At 38.7% G+C, this 16,713-nt stretch overlaps 1 protein-coding gene across 2 annotated transcripts in view; it reads left to right on the top strand.

The window, feature by feature from the left end:
• Positions 1-16,713, top strand: part of LOC134804420 (cyclic nucleotide-gated cation channel alpha-3) — an 81,358-nt gene that overhangs the window by 17,126 nt on the left and 47,519 nt on the right. The window contains exon 3 of one of the 2 annotated variants that reach the window (XM_063777461.1): positions 15,909-16,096. In XM_063777461.1, the coding sequence (XP_063633531.1) occupies positions 16,024-16,096 (73 nt within the window). In that variant the 5' untranslated portion in view covers positions 15,909-16,023. Of the gene's footprint in view, positions 1-15,871; positions 16,097-16,713 lie in introns of those variants that run through there. The other variant, XM_063777460.1, reaches the window with a different exon arrangement.

Raw genomic sequence — 16,713 nt, 5'->3', positions numbered from 1 at the left:
TTACGTTTATTAACTCGAGTACGTTAAAAAAAGTTGTAAAATATTTCGGATATTTGCATTAATTTCGTGTTACTAAAAGTAACACACATTACAGTAGTAGATACACAGTACAATAGTAGTGTAATTGAACAAAAATTAGAATATATTTTACAATTTACAGTACATATGGTCCTAAAGAACACTTTCCGTGCGTATGTCAAAAGTTTAAAGGGCCATATGTAAGTACGGGTTCAAATCCTGGCTCGTACCAATGAGTTTTTCGGAACTTATGTACGAAATATTATTTGATATTTACCACTAGCTTTTCGGTGAAGGAAAACATCGTGAGGAAACCTGCATACATCTGCGAAGAAATTCAAAGGTGTATGTGAAGTCCCCAATCCACATTGGGCTAGCGTGAGGACAATAGCCCAAGCTTTCTCGCGCATGAGAGGAGGCCTGTGCCCAGCAGTGGGACGTATATAGGCTGAATTATTATTATTATTATTTGTATCTCCTTAGATATCACGGGCCTATAAATCTCGGTCTTTTGATAGGCTTGCGTGGGGATATAGATCCAACACGTAGAGGCCCTTTGGAGAGCTTTAATGTCATGTAGAACGCCTGCTGGAACCCGTTCACAGGCGCAACAATAGACACCCATGAACCGGTCTCAGCAGGCATTGGGACTATTGTAGAAAAAGTGAACAGTAGACCGGTCTATGGATTGATGTTTGGGTGGACAATGAGATTGGGCTATTGTAAAAGAGGTCCGGACACCTGCCATAACAATGTTAACACCGTCATCGAGGCAGGCGGTGACTCGCCGCTGACTAGATGGGCCCCTGAAACTGCCGTCGTAAAGACGACCAGGAGCAACATCGGTGTGAGCGGCTCAGGGGTGTCGAGAGGTGTGCGCCGCTTTCTACCCAGTGGCTGTTACCAGCCACTGTGCCAACTCGCGTCTTATGCATCTTTCACTTCCACCCCTGGAGCATATAGCTCTAGCGACTCCTCTCTGGACGGCCAATGAAGGCAAGCCAGAGCTGAGAGCCCTGCGGGTCCCCTTGGGGTCCACTCCGACCGACGAAGACACGCCGGAGACGGAGACCCTGACCGACTCTCGGGAGCACTCGGGTCCGTGGGGTCGTTACTCCCCAACAGCTCGCCACAAGCTGCCCTGCGGGCTTATTATTATTATTATTATGTAAGTACTGTAATGGCTCCTCTACACGATGGGCCAACGCCGGCCACTCCAAGGGACGCATTTATGCGTTACAGGGAGCAAGCGATATTGCTATCTCATTCTACCGCATGGCTGCGTCCCTTGGAGTGGCCGGCGTTGGCCCATCGTGTAGAGGAGCCATAAAACGTTGTAAGATACACGTGCGAATGAGTGATTCGCAACTCGTGTCGATTTAAAACAGTCCTTTCGCTCGTTTTTTAATTTATCGCCACTCGTTTCGAATTTCCTCTTTTCCGTACTTGTATCGGAAATAACTATTTCATGCATATAGCCCATTTACCAGATACGAAACAGGGCTATTTGGACGACTACATCTACCTCAGATTTAATTGTATTATTCACCGGTGGTTCGACAGTCGTTACCACAAAGGTTCGTATTTCATTAGTAGCTAGTCAAACAATCAACCGCTCAATCAACTTCCGTTGTTTACTGAATGCTGAATACTGTTGTACCGTACCTTCATGTACCTACGAGTAGGTACCTACCTACAGTCAATGGGTTCAGGACTAGGCTAATAGGGTAAAAGCACCAGTGAGTGTTCAGACATTTGACGAGTGAGATCAAAATTCGTCTCATTTGTCTACAAATTAACTTACAGGTGTGATTATTATTATTATTCAAGAATTTAAAGTTTAATCTTAGTTAAGTAACAAAATTTAGCAAAATAAGTAACTAGCCAAAGCATGTCTGATGCCCAGTAAAAGTTTTTGTTGGGGGAGTCTGGAAAACTTGCTCAGGTGGGTGAGTTGGACCATCATTCAACATTTAAGTTCAAATTAAATTTGCAAGATGGTTCAATGTATTTGATATCGCCATCGCCGAAAACGGTTTTTCTACTCGTGGACTTAAACGGTTGAATTAAGACTTTGCATAGGTACCAAACTATAGTTAATCGCATACTTTTCACTTCGGCGGAAGTCCGTACTCAACTATAATGACTTCATTACGAAACGCTTTAGTGAACTATAATGAATTTGATCAATCACGTACCGCCGCGATTAAGGGGAAAAAGCCAAACGATAGAAGAACGAGAGATCTTTTTACTGAAAAAGAACCTCGTTGATATCTTTTGTTCTATCATTTTATCTACTGAATGACTTGTCTACCTAATTTTGTTTAATTATTTTGGTTCCATTGTTAAAAAATCGGCCAAGAGCATGTCGGGCCATGCTCAGTGTAGCGTTCCATATTTACTATTCTGTCAGAATAAGCTAAACGGGGGTTATTATAATAAGTATCATGTCCATATATTATAAGCATAAGGGAGTACCTTCGCAGCGATTTGTACACACCTTTTTTTCTAATGGTAGAAGAGCCGGCCGCAAATTTTCTAACCGACTTGATACCACGATGAAATGCACAATGGTTTCCCATAAAAGTGATGCTAAGACCGAATTCGATAGTCTGCCACGGCGGAACTTGCCGAAAGTACGAAAAAGAAGGCCACTTCCGGTGCGAAAAAAGGGGGCTGATTTAACCCATCTGATACCGAAATAATAGTAATGGCAGCAGTTAGAAATTTACATGTAGACACAGAAAAGCGAAGTCTGCCAGTATTTTTTTTGCCGGAAGTGCTTGGCAGACCCTCTCAAAGGTGGCCACCAGGACCCCTAATTTAACCCATCTGATACCACCATGGAACCAATTCCAGTCGGTAGGTATGAACCCTCATGTCAGGAATATATAAGTCTGCCAAGGCTTTTCCTGCCGAAACACCTTGGCAGACGAGATTATGTGAGCAAGGTAACCATCGGTTACCCTACACTAACCTATCTGATACCACCATGAAACCAATTCCAGTCGGTAGGTATGAACCCCCATTTTAGGAATATATAAATCTGCCATGGTTTTTCCTGCCGAAACACCTTGGCAGACGAGATTATAAGCAAGATGACCATCGGTTACCGTACACTAACCCATCTGATACCGCGATGAAACCAATTCCAGTCGGTAGGTATGAACCCTCATTTCAGGAATATATAAGTCTGCCAGGGCTTTTCATGCCGAAACACCTTGGCAGACGAGATTATGTTAGCAAGGTGTACATCAGTTACCCTACATCAACCTATCTGATACCACCATGAAACCAATTCCTGTCGGTAGGTATGAACCCCCATTTCAGGAATATATAAGTCTGCCAAGGCTTTTCCTGCCGAAACACCTTGGCAGACGAGATTATAAGCAAGATGACCATCGGTTACCGTATACTAACCCATCTGATACCACCATGAAACCAATTCCAGTCGGTAGGTATGAACCCTCATTTCAGGAATATATTAGTCTGCCAAGGCCTTTCCTGCCGAAACTCCTTGGCAGACGAGATTATGTTAGCAAGATGTACATCAGTTACATGAAACCAATTCCAGTCAGTAGGTATGAACCCGCATTTCAGGAAAGTATAAGTCTGCCAAGGCCTTGACAGACTTGACTTGGCAGACTGGACTTGTCAAACAAGGTATCAGATGGGTAAGACCTAGCCTTGGCAGACTTATATATTCCTGAAATGCGGGTTCATACCTACTGACTGGAATTGGTTTCATGTAACTGATGTACATCTTGCTAACATAATCTCGTCTGCCAAGGTGTTTCGGCAGGAAAAGCCTTGGCAGACTTATATATTCCTGAAATGTGGGTTCATACCTACCGACTGGAATTGGTTTCATGGTGGTATCAGATGGGTTAATGTACGGTAACCGATAGTCATCTTGCTTATAATTTCGTCTGCCAAGGTGTTTCGGCAGGAAAAGCCTTGGCAGACTTATATATTCCTGAAATGGGGGTTCATACCTACCGACAGGAATTGGTTTCATGGACGTATCAGATAGGTTGATGTAGGGTAACTGATGTACACCTTGCTAACATAATCTCGTCTGCCAAGGTGTTTCGGCAGGAAAAGCCCTGGCAGACTTATATATTCCTGAAATGAGGGTTCATACCTACCGACTGGAATTGGTTTCATCGCGGTATCAGATGGGTTAGTGTACGGTAACCGATGGTCATCTTGCTTATAATCTCGTCTGCCAAGGTGTTTCGGCAGGAAAAACCATGGCAGACTTATATATTCCTAAAATGGGGGTTCATACCTACCGACTGGAATTGGTTTCATGGTGGTATCAGATGGGTTAGTGTAGGGTAACCGATGGTTACCTTGCTCACATAATCTCGTCTGCCAAGGTGTTTCGGCAGGAAAAGCCTTGGCAGACTTATATATTCCTGACATGAGGGTTCATACCTACCGACTGGAATTGGTTTCACGGTGGTATCAGATGGGTTAAATTAGGGGTCCTGGTGGCCACCTTTGAGAGCGTCTGCCAAGCACTTCCGGCAAAAAAAATACTGGCAGATTTCGCTTTTCTGTGTCTACGTGTAAATTTCTAACTGCTGCCATTACTATTATTTCGGTATCAGATGGGTTAAATCAGTCCCCTTTTTTCGCACCGGAAGTGGCCTTCTTTTTCGTACTTTCGGCAAGTTCCGCCGTGGCAGACTATCGAATTCGGTCTTAGCATCACTTTTATGGGAAACCATTGTGCATTTCATCGTGGTATCAAGTCGGTTAGAAAATTTGCGGCCGGCTCTTCTACTATAAGAAGAAAATACTTTTTGCAATAATTCAAAAACGGCTGGACCGATCATATTCGCTATAGTTTTCATTGAAAGTACTTGTGAAGCTTTTGTTTTCAGATTTTTTTCATAATTTGGAGCCAAGGCTCATATTTGTTTCTTTCGGAGCGATTATTTCCGAAAATATTAACTTTATCAAAAAAATATTTTTGAAGACCGGTATTCGTTTCCAAAGACCTATCCAACGATACCTCACACCATTGGGTTAAAGCTAAAAAAAATCACGGAGAAAAGCCTCGGACACACAGACAGACGCACATGGCGAAACTATAAGGGTGCCTAGTTGACTACGGAAACCTATAAATTAGGTATTATTTTAGTTGACTCATAGAAAAAGTATTGTATAAAATAATGATATTAATTCATATTAATGATATCGTCAGGCTTTTCAATCTCGTACCTAAGCTTAGGCCAGCCAACAAGCTTCGTGGCCTAAACACGGTAGGTACTCAAATGAAAAGCTCTCCACGAATATACAATGTGTAAATTCAATACGGGCATACCTTTAAACTGTGGTTAGCATAAGACCTAAGAAGTATATCGAGATAACTTTTGCTTAGAAATACATAAAAAAGAATACCATACAAAATATCACGGCCTACATTGTAATGTAAAGCAACATACAAGTTACCAGAAGGCCTACCGCGAAACACGAAAATCTAAATTTTGTTATATACAAGAGATTTAGATTTTTACCTAGAGATATGCAAGAGTAGAGAGGCAGATAAGTTATCTGCCTCTCTCACGAACGATTTTCGTGTTTCGTGGTTGGCCCCCTGATACGAGCTTTTTATACCTACCTGTCAACGCTTGTTTATATTAATCTGTCATTGCTGGCAGAATATACAATAGGCCTGTTGCAAGCTGCGATCATATATAACCATGGATACCGCCTTTAGGAACATTACCGTTCAAATTCTCGGGCCAAATTAGCACACATACACAATTACGCCTACATTCAAATAAGACGACGCGTTTACAGAGCCTGTAATCAAAGCTGGTAAACAAAATAAGAGTCATCTTTATTACACTAATGGTACATAGCTAAGTGTAGATGAAATGCATATAATGTCAATAACTACCAATCACCGACATTAATCCGCTAATAACCTTCTTGCTGTACGTACTGGCCGCTGAGAGTTCGCGGTTCATATTTGATTAGAATATGACTTGGACAGGGATAGGTTTATGCCATACAGTGAAGAACCAGTCAAATAATTCACGTATAATAATTTAATGCAGATTAAAAGATAACTAGTTAAAATGTTGTTATGACACGACAGACTAACTCAACATAAGTAAATATATCATTGTTGTATAAATGTATTCCGCTATAATAAGTATTTTGTATATTTTATTATCAATCTGCATGGCAGTGCGAAGTCACGTTCAGGTATAGTCTGTCCGTTTTTCTAAGATCAAGTACGCCATAGTAAATGTATGGCGAACTTGATCTTAGAAATCGGACTGGCTATACAGTCTGCAAAATTTACATGGGTACACGAATCGGGTCAAAAATATTTGAACAGGCGGAGTCACAATAAATCCCCACTTTCAGTTCAGAATATTTTATATGTATACAATATAGCCGGTCAAGCAAGAATTTTGTATAGGACCACAGCCGTTCGCGCGCTTACATTTTCTAAATTTGCCGCTCTTATAATATTTTAAACTTTCGCGTTTTGAACACATATTAACTCACATTATACGAAACGAAACTGATTTACGTCGGTAAATCAAGGTAATTGAATATAAAACGCGTTTGACCCGTCTATAATGTGAGTTAATATGTTTGCCGCTCTTTTCTACTGACGGAAATGGCTTGAGAGAGAACCTACATACAGGGTGTCCCATAAGTGACGCGTCACAGTGACACTGGAGGTAGACCAGGCCAAGAGGACCCAAACCAACTTAACATGACCCCAGTAAAAGTGGCACGGTTTTCGAGTTATTGCCAAATTAAAGTTTTTCATGAATTTTGACCGTTTTTAACATTGTTAGTGCCAGTGTGCACTCGGAAAGGTCTCGAAGTTAATTTTTTTTATGTGTACGGCATCATGAATAGTTAATTAAGATAACAGAATAGGTATTTTATCGATAAACAATGTAAAATGTAAAAAAATACTGGTTTAATCTTGAATTAAATTCACAGCGAAACATTAATTTTTGACTTTGCCCACCTGTCGTGAAAAAAAAATACTAGAAATGTAATGAGCAAATAGCGTCAAGCTATTGAGCATGTTATGCAGATTCAAAAATGGTATGACACATGTACCTTCCGGCAATAAAATAGGAATTATTATCATCTTTCGAAAGCCTCATAAAAAATTAGTTATAACTAGGAAATCGGCAATCCGTTGCTACTTAGTAAAAATAACGATTTAGGTTGCGATATCTAATTCTGGATACAGAAATAAAAAAACGCCTATTCAGTATTTGCCAAATACCTAAAAGAAAGAGATGGAAAACGGTTATCTCCCTTTTTAAGGATATCATTGATTTGATAAAGGTTCAAAGAAAATAAAATAGTGCAGGTTGAAGTTTAATCAATTTATTAAAATAATTTTATTTTACAATATTTGTTTTGTTTGGTTGCTCGAATTGTTTTACCCCGGCTCGTATCGCACGCTTGGTAAATTTTCATAAATAAATTTCGGATATGTTTCGTGCTGCCTCGAACATGCAGCCTTAGTTCCTCTTGGGACGTTATTGACTTGGAGTAAAATTTATCTTTTAAGTATCCCCAATAAATAAAAAATCTAATGGGTTTAGGTCCGGGAAACGTTAGGCCATGCCACTGGTCGGCCGATCCATCTTCTTGGAGCTGGAACCACAGCAAGATGGCTGCCCAGAACAATACGCTTGCGATGTTCGCGACCACCTCACACAGAAATTCCCAGATGGCAGCCGCGTTCCCCGGACCTAAACCCATTAGATTTTTTTTCATTGGGGATGCTTAAAATGCTTAAAATATAAAGTTTACTCCAAGCTAATAAGGTCCCAAGAGGAATTACGGCGGCGTATGTTCGAGGCAGCACGAAACATATCCGAAATTTATTTAAGGAAATTAACTTGACAAGGAAATTAACTTAAAGTTTTACAAGATGGTGCCAAGCTTGCATACGAGCCGGGGTAAAACAATTCTAGCACCTATTGTAAAAATTTTTTTTTTCAATAAATTGATTAAACTTCAACCTGTAGTATTTAATTTTCTTTGAACCTTTATCAACTCAATGATATCCTTAAAAAGGGAGATAACCATTTTCCATCTCTTTCTTTTAGGCATTCGGCAAATACTGAATAGCCGTTTTTTTTATTTCTCTATTCAGAATTAGATATCGTAACATAAATTAATATTTTTACTAAGTAGCAACGGATTGCAGTATTCCTAGTTTTAAATTATTTTTTATGAGGCTTTCGAAAGATGATAATAATTCCTATTTTATTGCCGGAAGGTACATGTGTCATACCATTTTTGAATCTGCATAACATGCTAAATAGCTTGACGTTATTAGCTCATTACTTTTCTAGTATTTTTTTTTACGACTGGTGGTCAAAGTCTAAATTAATGTTTCGCTGTAAATTTAATTCAATATTAAACCAGTACTTTTTTGCATTTTACATTGTTTATCGATAAAATACCTATTCTGTTATCTTGGTTAACTATTCATGATGCGGTACACATAAAAAAATTAACTTCGAGACCTTTCCAAGTGCACAAAGGCACTAACAATGTTAAAAACCGTCCAAAATTCATGAAAAACCTTAATTTGGCAATAAGTCGAAAACCGTGCCACTTTTACTGGGGTCATGTTAAGTTGATTTGGGTCCTCTTGGCCTGGTCTACCTCCAGTGTCACTGTGACGTGTCACTTATGGGACACCCTGTATATGTGACAGTAGAGGGTGGATTCAAATGATCAACATTTTCAGATAATGTGTGTATTTGTTAAATTAATTCAGTGAAAGCATGATAGGAAAAATGTATCTACATATAGGAGACCGGGTATGATTATCTCACGGGTTATATCTCATGAATAGAACATTATTCTAGATATCTTGCCAGGCATCCACTCAATTTCATGTCTCTCTAATTGGACAGCTTTTTTCCGTAGTTCTCTGCGAATAGCATCTTGTGGGAATCTGAATGGAAAGTAATGTAAAATAACAATACCAAATTTGATTATTAATTTAGCTCCATCTCATGAAATAAAAAAGGAAAATACAAATCTGTAAGAAGGAATTTATTACTACATTTATAATTATATAGAAAATACCTAAACCAAACACAAGTTAATAAAATAGTCTACTTCATTTAGCATAACACCATCCCTATTATCCTCGCAATTTAAAAAGTCGTATGTTGTTATGAAAGTCGTATGCAGTTGTTACGTTTTAGCTTAGCACGGTAGTATTGAAAACAAATCGTCATGTTTTTTCCAAATTCTACTGAAGTTATCTGTTTACTACAAGTGAAAAGTGATTCCACTGTCCTTGGTATGAACTAAAATAACTTCTGCACCACTTCACGACACATGAATATGTTTTTAATTACAAAAAAACGTTGTTTTTAAATCAATTTAGCCATTTGTCACTGACTGTCATCTCGGTGGTACTGAGATTGCCAATCGAGCAGTTTGTAAGTACCGCCTATCGCGGGGTAGTTTGCGTTGGGTCATAATTGAGCGGACAGAATACTTCCATGTATAGCATTTCGCTGGTTGCAAGTAACAAAGAATCATGGAAATAATGGTTTCAACGAGACATGTATGTTAATATGATTCTAAAAAATGGCCCAATCTCAGTATAAACTGAAGGATTATTAATATATTCAATAAAATAAAAGTGCAAAATTCTCCAATCGGCCATTTTTACTGAAACGCCAATCAGAAACGTTCCAAACAGTGACGTCATCAATCCATAACATATTTCTTAGAGCAACATAGACAACCTCATTGACCGAAATCTATACGTGGGCACCAAAGAGTTCGAAAGGTGCAAAAAAAATGTTATTTCGCCACTAAACATTTATTACGTCCAAAAAATATTATTACACGATATAAAGTAGATATCTATTTGTTATTATTTAAATAAAATGCTAAATAATACGATATTTCAACAACAAACTTTTTTAATTATTTGGCTGAATGGAACTATCATTGCCATGTTGGCTGTCGTAACTAGAAAAAATTAAAAATTAAAAAGTAAAAGCGGCGTTCGGTGATTTTCACTCAAAATTTACATGTATCTAAATAATTCATCTTAAACTGCAACCGTGTGAGAGTTTTTGTGTAAAATGAGTTATTGTGATAAATTTTTGTAATGTATTTATCATCCCTAATCGTAATATATGGTGCTGAATTAACAATATCATTCGGATTCAAGGGAAATTCGTAACTGTAAGTATGTAAACAATATCTACCACCCTACCACCAACTAAATGATGACGTCACAAATGGCATGCGAGGCGTTTTCGCGCGAAGTTTAAACTAGCTATAATAAAATGCAATTACTTATCTATGTTAAATCTTATGAGTATAACTGAAATATAGTGTTTTTCGGAACTAATACAAGTGTAGTGACGATATTAAAAGGGTTTTCAAAATTTGTCATCAGGCCTATTGTACGTTATAGCAAGTATATAATATAGTACGCATAAAAGTGGTAGATGAATGAATTGACAAAACGTTTGTTTCATCAGTCCATTAACCGACTATTAATAAATGTGTAACAGGCCTATTCGGATTTCGAGATAATCACAAGATCTAGAGACGATTTAGAGATCAACTAGATCTACATTAGATATCGACTAGATGTGACTTGGATATCTAAGTCATAACTTGTCGAAATCGTTCAAGAGGACCTCCAGAATCGCGGAAACGTCAAATTTAACATATCTATCTTACAAATATCTTTAAATTATCCATAACGTAACTTGTTGAAGTCTAGTAGAAATCTAATTCATTTTCCGAATCGAGCCGTAAGTGTCGAGCCGTGAGGAGGGGATCGTTTTTCCAGCGTGATCGACGCGGGCATGGCGGGCACCCTACCCGAGGCGCTCAGCTCGGCGTGAGCGCGGGAATCGCCTGGTTGGCGTCGCTACTGAGATCGCTTATTACTTACGCGTGAATAATTTTACTAGTCTGTTTATGTTTAGTCTGTAATACGACGAGGTATTATCAATTAATTTTCTTTGATGGCGATAACTTTGGCTGAATTTCTTTTCACGCACATTTGATAAAACAATGCGCGTACGATCGTATCGACTGATTCTATGGATGTATGTTTCTCTTTCAAGCATTTAATATTGTTACTGGTAATATTTCATCTGTCAATAAAGTCCACCTAATTGTAGATTTTACTTCTGATAATTCAAGTATACCTACAGGTTTTTTAAATTTGAATATGGGTCCGTTTGGATTATTTATATTAACGTGCTAAAAAATTACATTTTGAAGCATGCTTCGTATTAATTACCGAAGCAATGCTAGGATATCGATTTAACTATTCAATTACAACTGTATAACTAAGACCGCATGTAGCTGTTAAGGCTTCGACAGATTAATTGGATACACGTCCCTCGATAACCTTGCGGCAGGCCCTCAGGTGTCGAGTTAATATTCAATCATTCCCGAGTGAGTGTTACATCTTTAAACCCTCTCAGATCGGAGGTAAACAATTAGCTAATGCAAATATCGGTTCACAAAGTACGCAAGGTAGGCTTATGGATGGCAGCGGAACATACTACTGTTGAATTTCCGAAAGTAGAAACTCAAGGGAGACGTGAATTAATTCGAGCTAAGGAGCTTTTGATTAATGGAGGGGTTTGACTTAAGAGGTTTTTGGATCACGTTAGGCGTATTTGTGGTTGAACATTTAATCTGCGCTTCCCAAACCCGGTTTCACCGAAATCGAAAAAACCGGAAAAACCGGGTTTACAGCCAATAGCAAAAACCGGGTTTTAACTTTGATAAAACCGGCTTTTTCGAGTTTTTCGATTTTACAGTTTTATATACATAGTTTAATTATTTTGATGAACAACAAGCGCTTCAGAGTTTACTATTATATTTAGAACAATACAATATATTATAAGAACGCACTAATTGTATAAACAGCAATTTTCACTAAATATCCCTTAATTTCCCTAGTTTAACGTTCAGTAACTTTTAGCGTTAGTAGTAACGCTCATTGATGGACACCTCGGTCTTGGAAGTGCTGGGGCATAAACGCCACCGAGAGAAATAGTCATCTAATAGATATTAGGACCTAGACCTGGACATTTCCAAGCTGTCTTCTTGTGTCATAAGGATCAGGTCATCAGCATAAGCAAACACCCGGGAGGTGGTGTTAGGCGGGATACGACTCAGCCATCGGTATTTTCAGACCTATGACAACTAATACTGGGCGGTGTTGAGAATGTGGGAAATCCGCAAGCACGTACCGCTCGGCGGCCATGGGGTACCGTCTATTGCTTTTGTTGTGAAGACTGGGTCCGGGTTGTGGTCACTTCTCCATCGAGCTCCTTTGAACGTTCCTTTGCCTTTGTTAGAAACGGCTAAAAAAGTGTTGTTCCTATCTGCCCAGTCTATGATCGCCTCCCCGCTGGCATCAGATTTCCTGTATCCCCAGCTGGTATGGTATCTATTCAAGTCTCAAATGTAAAGGGATGGTTGTTCCAAGTAAGGAAGGCGTGGAGTACGCAAGCAGAGTACGTGGAGGCTTATATATGTTGCATATAGTGATCCAAAAGACTCGAGCCCTGTTAGCTCTTTTTTTAGGGCTCGCCTCATCTCTTGACGCCTAAAAGGCTAAAAGCCTTTTTTATTTAATTAGTAAAATAGGCTTTCAGCCTTTTAGGCGTCAAGAGATGAGGCGAGCCCTAAAAAAAGAGCTAACAGGGCTCGAGTCTTTTGGATCACTAGCTGCATATCCTTGTTTCGCCGATTTGAATAATATGGTGGCGATGTTGTTGCCGTCGATGTTATTTGATATCACGTTGACCAGGGCAGTAAGAGAAGACTGGGCGTATGTTGTAGTTCTATATTGTTTATGGTGTAATGATTAATGCCGCTACCAAATCAAATCCCGGTATATTACCTCGTTTAGCAAGTTGGGCATCATCAGCGGTGTATGTTTCCAGAAGGAGGACTGTGTCAACACCATTGTCATTTAATATTTTCCTTAAGCATTCCGTTTTAGAATTGCTTAAAATCCTTAATGATGGAATTTGATGGTCTTGGTAAAAATAACGTAGGTACTTGCTTATTTTACAAATTAATACGTAAAATGGAAATCACCGAAAAAACCGGAAACCCGGTTTTGCTGTTTCACAAAAACCGAAAAACCGGTTTTCTAAAATACGCACGGTTTTGTGACCCCTATCTGCGCTCACACGACGGTTCCTAGCGAGCTCACGATGCGGAATGGGTAGGATATGCACACCTCTTGGAATTGCGCAAACTCGGATTACACGCATTTAGATCCAAGTGAAGGTATTAAACCGATTTCCAGCTCGCTGGAATCTAATTTGATTAAGATCTCAGATCAAGAGGGGAATAATCTCTTACTATTTTACAAGTGGCAAAAACCAATAAGCTTTAATAGTAGATTGTTAACCAAGAGTGGAAAGTGAACCATATCACCCGAGATAATTCCAATAAATTCGAGGGTGAGATGGTAACTTTTACCCGAGTTCTACTTTTCATTAAGCTATGAGGAAAGTCAAACAACAACACAAGAAATGTTTATTATAGGAATGGTTTATTATAGGTATATTTCTTTTGACGGTTAAGAGAATTATGTATATATGCCAAGTATGTAGTATGTAGGCCAATATGAACTCTCTGATAAAACTACGCAACCTAATTCTTTTTGGGATTGTTAGAATGGTCTCAATTAATATTAGTTATTCGTGGAAAGAAAAGTCAGCGATAAAAGCTTGATCAAAAATGAAATGTTTGCCAAAAAAATATGAACAAATATGTTGAATGTTATTATGCAAGGGTGCATGGCGTATAACAATTATATCAAAATAACTTTTTTTCACAGAAATCTAATTTATACGCATCAAGAATCCTCTGAAACAAGCTTGCAAACGAATTCACAAATTAATAGGTAGTAGCCGACGGCTGTAAAAATAAACGCTCGCTCTTTGTTAATTCGCTTGATGGTGGCAGCTTTTAGCGCCATGCATCTGGTTTTAATACCATTTACAATAAACAAGTTATTGTAACAATTGTTATTGGTATGCATGCTGTATTTAACGGGGAGCTAAGTATACTTCTCTCTGACAAAAAAGAGTAGAAATTAAAAAGTGGCAATACTGTAGTGTCGTCCCTTTCACATCAATATATATGTCGTAGGCCGATCGTACGATCAGGCAGATCGTAATGTTCCTTTGTAATGTTTTGACGATAGTCACATCAAACCAATATATAGGTAGGATAGGTTCGTTAGGTTGCTTCAGATGCCCGAAGGGCAAACTGCCCAGAAATAGGAGCCCCGCGTAGCGGGGCTCCGTCGACTCAGGGAACGAGTCAAAGATTTTCACGTTTCACGATATGCCTAGGAATTTCACGATATGCCTGATCTTACGATCGGCCGCCGACATATATATAAAACGGGACAACACTACAGTATTGCCACTTTTTAATTTCTACTCTTTTGTTTCAAGACTGTTCGATTCGATCAACAAAAACTTTTCTCTCTGTTTCGTACGAGTAATGATGGGTCGAAGTATTGAACCGATTGGAATAACGAATTTTCACATTGTTGGTCCTAACAAATATTTCTGAAAAAAATATATATAATAGAATATAAAATTGCATATAATAAATCAAAATATGGTAGTAATAAAAAACTTATAAAAACTTGAATAGCTAAAATTATGTATATCAAAAAACGTTAGGACTCCGATTATTTTTTATATGTATAATGTACATGTTATAAATATATGAAAATAAAAAACAGAAGAACAAGTCTATCGATTACTTATGTAGTTTGGCTAATAAAAAATAAGTACTTTTATTTATTTATTTATTTATGTTCAGTAAAATTATATCTAATAATAATACAGATAAAGTGTATAAGAATATTTGAATTTCAGGGGGCGATTTTTGAATTTCGATTGCTCGATTTCGTTACTCGAAAATCGGTGAAAAACGGTGAAATGTTAATTTTTGAAATACGAGCGATAGAAATTTGGAATCAATTGGTATTGACCACTCGTTATCAATTCTATTAGTAGAATTTAAATGCCTAGTAGTGGAGATATTATTGAACGAAATACACGAAATCGAGCGCTCGAAATTCAAAAATCGCCCCCCAGCTCAGGGGTAATTTACTATGGCATTCCGGCAAGCCCTTTGAAACATACTACATCCTTCAATTGCTTTAGAATTCCACTTAGAAAGATTTGCTTTTTAATTCAACCCGTAATACCCCGTTCACATCTATTCCAGTTTCCAGTAGCATTCCAATTCAGTGATCGAATCACTCTGTCATCAACTGAGTCGGTCGTCAACTGGCACTGAAATATACTCGTTCCAGTGATCATTCCAGTCCAATGACTGGATTGATGGTCTACTTTTTGATGCCAGCTCACCCAATCTAGTGCTACTGGAATAGTGTAGACAGCCAATCCAGTGCTGGATTAAACTTTAAATAACTAGGTAGTGAAAACGTGTATTTTGTTTTCGGTACCTAATAAATAGTCTCCATAAATTCACTGGATGATGAATATGACTGGAATTAATGTAATCGATTTGATCCAGTCCAGCACTGGTTTCGATCACTGGACTGGAATACTACTGGAATATGTGAACGGGGCATAAGGGGGTGAAAGTGGCGTTGAAAATTTAACGACTTCTGCGGACTACGGATTATACTTGCCGCAAAACTAAGTGGCGAGTCAGGTCATAATGCCATCTCTTTTACTCTTGGTTAATCTGAACAAGGGTAAAGGAGATAGCATTATGAATATTATGATCTCAGTCGCCAGTTAAGTATAAATACGATGACAAGTGTTATTTGAGGTAATGTGTGATATCGGTGTGTGCAGTGGCAGCAGAGCCGGTCTGCGCCGGCGCTCCACGTACACGAGCGGGCGGCTGCGCCCGGGCCCGCACTGGTCCTTCGTGTTCGACCCCGCGGGCCGGCTGTGCTACTACTGGTCGATGGTCGTGTCGCTCGCCTTTCTCTACAATCTTTGGGTTATCGTCTACAGGTTCGCCTTCCAGGAGATCAACGGTAAATATACCTAATTTTTACTTGTATCGAATTAAATACTTACACAGTGTGATTTTGAAATCGACGCGTTTCTTTAAGGGTCACTTGCACGGTCCAGGGTTAGACAACTAACTCGGAGTTAAGCATTTAAACTGGGAGTTAACAGTACATTATAACCCTGTATAAGCGTAATATTGTCTTCGGTTACTGCGATAGTTACTCGTGAATTAAAGTATTAAAACGGATTATATCGCGTATATTGAATTTATACTACTCGTAGGTACATCCCTTAGTTTCGAACCCTTTACGTATAATACGTTTTAATAGTTTTATTTCCAGTATAAGCGGTTAACTCGGAGTTAGTTGCTAGCCCTGGAAAGCTCAAGTGCCCCTACTGAGCTAATTCTAGAGTTAATTTGCAAGAATTCCAAGGAAGTTATGTCCATTAGCGACCAAAATATACTAACATGGCGACTGCAACTGACAAGCGCTGATTTTTAATTTAGCAAACTATAAAAAATTACACTTTAACACAAGTTACCTGTGTTTGGTTAGTTTTATCTTCACTCAATAAAGTTGTGTGAAATTCGCACTGGGGGCCGATTTTTGAAATTTCGGCCGCTCGATTTCGTGGATTT

Source organism: Cydia splendana, chromosome Z, assembly GCF_910591565.1.
Source record: "Cydia splendana chromosome Z, ilCydSple1.2, whole genome shotgun sequence".
NCBI classification, from domain to species: domain Eukaryota; kingdom Metazoa; phylum Arthropoda; class Insecta; order Lepidoptera; family Tortricidae; genus Cydia; species Cydia splendana.
Note: the sequence above shows the minus strand (reverse complement) of the source record. Positions and strands in the feature narration are given on the sequence as shown.